This window comes from Pterocles gutturalis, unplaced genomic scaffold (genome assembly GCF_000699245.1).
Source record: "Pterocles gutturalis isolate BGI_N339 unplaced genomic scaffold, ASM69924v1 scaffold34972, whole genome shotgun sequence".
Lineage (NCBI taxonomy): Eukaryota > Metazoa > Chordata > Aves > Pterocliformes > Pteroclidae > Pterocles > Pterocles gutturalis.
The window spans coordinates 23,705-27,872 of record NW_010111386.1 but is presented as its reverse complement, the minus strand read 5'-3'; the positions used below and the strand labels follow the sequence as shown (position 1 = coordinate 27,872).

At 40.9% G+C, this 4,168-nt stretch overlaps 1 protein-coding gene across 1 annotated transcript in view; it reads right to left on the bottom strand.

The window, feature by feature from the left end:
• Nucleotides 1–1,755: 1,755 nt before the first annotated feature.
• LOC104461959 (serine/threonine-protein kinase MRCK beta-like) overlaps nt 1,756–4,168 on the bottom strand; it is a 26,067-nt gene continuing 23,654 nt past the window's right edge. Inside the window, exon 19 of the mRNA XM_010073718.1 lies at nt 1,756–3,513. Within this exon, the coding sequence (XP_010072020.1) occupies nt 3,382–3,513 (132 nt within the window). The 3' untranslated portion in view covers nt 1,756–3,381. The remainder of the gene's footprint in view (nt 3,514–4,168) is intronic.

Sequence of the window (4,168 nt, the reverse complement as noted above, 5' to 3'; positions counted from 1 at the left end):
TGTGGGCACGATGCGACACCTTCCTTGGACTGCTTCTTTGCTTAACTCTCCCAAGGGTGCAGTTCAGTTCCCACAGTCATCTCTTCCCTCAAACGCTTCCCTGCTTCTCGGTGAGTTAGACCATCAGTGCCAGCCCTACAGATTTTTATGCATCTGCTTTCTCCCAGGGATGCCCAATCTGGCACTAGGGAGAACAAGGATGCCTGGACCTTCAGCATTTCCACAATGAATTTTAAGCATTTTACCCTGCAAACATGAAGTGAGTGTTTACGCCCACCCCCCGCAGACTGCACCCATTTAGGAAGCTGTTTGTTCTCAGCACATCTGTGCTGTAGACAAGAGGTGCTGGCAGATGGGTTTAGTTCTTGGGTAGCAAGTGACACCAGGTGTATTCCAAAATACACAGCTTTATGGGGCAAAGATCTGTGCTAGAAGTGACCAACATGTTCTGGTGAGTATTACACCCATCGCCCCAGCTTCGGGACCTGAGGTAACGCCTCTGGGAAAATGGAATTGGCAGAGGAGCAGGCGGAGACCAAATAGGATATCGTAATTCCTTGCCTAGCTCAATTCCTCACTTGTGCTACTGGACTGGTAGCCTCCTGGGAGAAGAAAGTGCACTGTCAGAGGAACATTTCACACCAAGTCTTGAATTTCTGTATTTCTAAAAGTCCTCCTGAAGGCTGAGGACTCCTCTTTAGGTTACCAGCATCAGAAGCCTTAAGGGAATAGAAGATTTGCAAAGGGCTGTGGTGGAGGAGTTGGGAATTCTGCTTGGCCAGACTTGAGGGAAAAAGAAAGAGAGTAATGTATTCATACTGAGCAATTAATTTATTTTTCTAGAAACGTTCTCCTGCTTAAATGATAACCAAGCCCTGGCACTGCTGAGTGCTATGATTTAATACCCCCATAATTAAAGACTTTGTTGCTATCTGAAGTCCTCACTGTGCAGAGAAAAATCATCTCAAGAGCAGTAGAAATGTTTTTTAAAAGTCAAAGGCTGATTAGCATGAATACCTGCAAGAAGGCTTCTGGCACAAAGTCCTCAAGCCTCCTGTCAGCCATTACCCCCCATCCCCAGGGCAGAGTGCAGGTGCAGGGTCCAAAATATCCACCAAAATATTCCCCATTAAGCTCACCTGGAGTAAGATGGGTGAGACAAAGAGAGAAGTAATCCAGGAGCACTTAGGCACTCCCTAAGGGACAAGGGTCACTTACCCAGGACACACTGGGGAAGATGTTGGCTCTGTTCTAGCTACAGTGAGCTCCTCAGTCCTCAAATACTGGAGCATGCGGGGAGCTTTAAAAAAACCTGTATATTAGAGGCTGCACCACTCACACAGCAACCCAAAGGTTTCTTTGGAACTACTGCTTTGACAACAAGTCAAAAGTCTTTATTGTTTTACCACACTTAAGATGCCTGTATTGATCCCACAGTCTCCTGACTATGCTTTGGCCATAAGAAAACAGTCACATAAATCATTTAAAAATGAATTAACAGGGCCAGCAACTCGATGAAATTACAACTCTAACACAAACCAAGGGCACAAAATTACAACACTGTATTCCACCAAAAGGACTTCCATGGCTCCCGAGCATGAATTTACACAGAAACACACACCTTTCTCTTGCCACTCAGGTACGGAGCTTTCAGTTTATGTAAAACGTCCATGTGAACAATGTGAATTTACCATGAAACTAAAGCAAGTGTCAGTGGCAGACTGTTTTCACATGTCAAAACAGACGACTATGAACTTTAAAACCTCCCTCTTCTGCTTTATTGACAGGTAAATTGTTCAAAAATTTTCTCACAATTCAATAATTACAAAGACTTAGACTTACATTAAAAAAGTAAAAACCAGAAAACCCCCAAAGCAGTAGTGTGCAGCTCTAACTGAGCCCCTTTATCAATAATCTGAGAAAAAGAGCAAGTACTGTCGAACACTTAACGTAACAGGATTAAATGTTGACTAGAACACTCAGTTTAAACTAAAGATAAGTGCACGTCCTATACAGTGTTTCAGAAAAGAACATTAGCCATTGGTATACCATTAGCCCATTTAAACCAAATTTTAAATAAGTGACATCCAACTGTCATAAAATTGGCACAGAAGGCACACTAGTGTGACAATGACAAACTGGATATGCCAGCCACTGAATTAATTACAAGCTTTTAATGAAACATGGTCACAAATCTTTGATTACTAAATGTATAATACAGGGAAGCATGAGATTAAATATACACGCAAAACATCACCACTGCACGTGGGCCATAGCAAAATATACAGGAGTGTGTTGTGCATTTTTCTACATGATCAATACTTGATTAATAATCATGGGGTCTTCATGCAGGTGAGGATACAATTAATGAGAAAAGCAGCACCCCCAGTTACACATCCTTCACGTTCCACTTTGGTAACCGATAAAACAGACTGATGTTTTAGTGTGATACAGTCCCTTAGATCAAGCAGACTTTGAGGGCAATGTGGCCATGAGAAGGCTTGCTAGCTAAAAAATGTAGTGTGTCCTTACACCAAAAAACCCAGGAGAAACAACTTCTCAGAAGGAGATAGGCAGGAACTAGGAGTAAAATTTTTTTCACAGCAGTAATTACCAATATTTTAAAAGCCCTGACTAATGGCTGACTGATGAGGACTAAAAAGCAGGGTATGGGTAAAAGGTAACTGGCAGTAGTCCTATGTACAAGACTAAAAAGTTGGTAGAAAGATAGAAAGACAGTTACGCAGCTGTATATGTAATGGCTAAATGAATTAAAAGGCCACAAAACTACAACCAACTTTTATTTGACTTCCTGGTGATTCTATTGATGTTGGAAACGACCTACAGCTTCCTAGCATTCTCTTTAAGATTTAGGAAACAAATAGTTATGGGAAAAAGGGAAAAGTGTATTCATTTGAGGATGTAACTAGACCTGCTCGCATTTCCTATTTAAAGGTCCAAATTGTGTCTAAAAGGATTTCCTGCTAATGAGACATTACATCATTCTATAGAAAAATAATATTCCTGATATTGTAGCAACATTATCAGTATCTCTCTATTTTTTTTTCAGCATAAGAATAAGACTATTTACTGGTGGCCTTCAATGCTCCTATGCAATAAAACTGTGTCACAGCTGTGCAGAAAGGAATCAACCGTAACTGAGCAGTGAACAATTCTGCATAAAAAGCTTGATCACTATTAGGTAAAGAATTTTCTTCATTTCAATAGTTTGTATCTACAATCTGGAAATATAATTATTCTTGTACAACACTAGAGATTCAGTGTCAGTCTTGGCACTAGCATCTGAGACAGCTTTGCCCTGCTCTTGAATATTCCATGGAGTAGTGGATGATCGAAGCGAGAATGGTGAGAGCAGTAGTGTTACGCGTCACAGGTTGATTGGTCCAGTCCATCTAGTGTAAGCTGATTCCTATGAGGAGAGTTGGGACTTGGGGGACCACTTGGATTTGAGCTGTTGGATGGAGTAGAGTGTTTGGTGGAGTCTGAATCAGGCTGTTAACGAGAAACATTATTAAAAAAAATTACGCTTACTTAAAATCAATTTTTTACACTCAAAAGCTTTCAAAGGCACTCAAAAATTAGGGTGAACAACACCTACGAAGCAGTGTGGATTAGATTCATTTCGTAGCTAAACATTCATACAAATACTGCATTATCATCAACAGGCCGTAGCGCAGTCCTGAAGGTGACCTTCTGACGTAACAGGAATTATGGCAAAGTACGTGGAAATGGCTAAATCCCAGGTTCCTCTCCTTTAGCCACAGCAAAGTTTTCCTGATGGCCTGATGGAATGCATCTATCTGTCCACCACTGTTCTGGATTTACCAGCCTGCGTTTTTTAAGCAATTTTTATAGCCTAGGATTAGATTTATCTGCCCATATAAACAAGTAAACAATTACTGTCAAATCATATTCAGTTTGTCCAGAAGGAAGGAAACAAGCATACGAACTGTTCACAAAACAGCATCAAGCATATGAAGTGCCTGACAAAAGAGTGAAGGTTGCCAAGTATCAGGCTGGAGATCTGGAAACAAAATATACTTACTGGAGACTCCCTATGTCAATATCTAATAAAGACAGTCTATCCACAGTTATTTCCTCAGCGTTAGATCGCTTGTTGGATATTTGCCTTCACAGACTGGTCTCA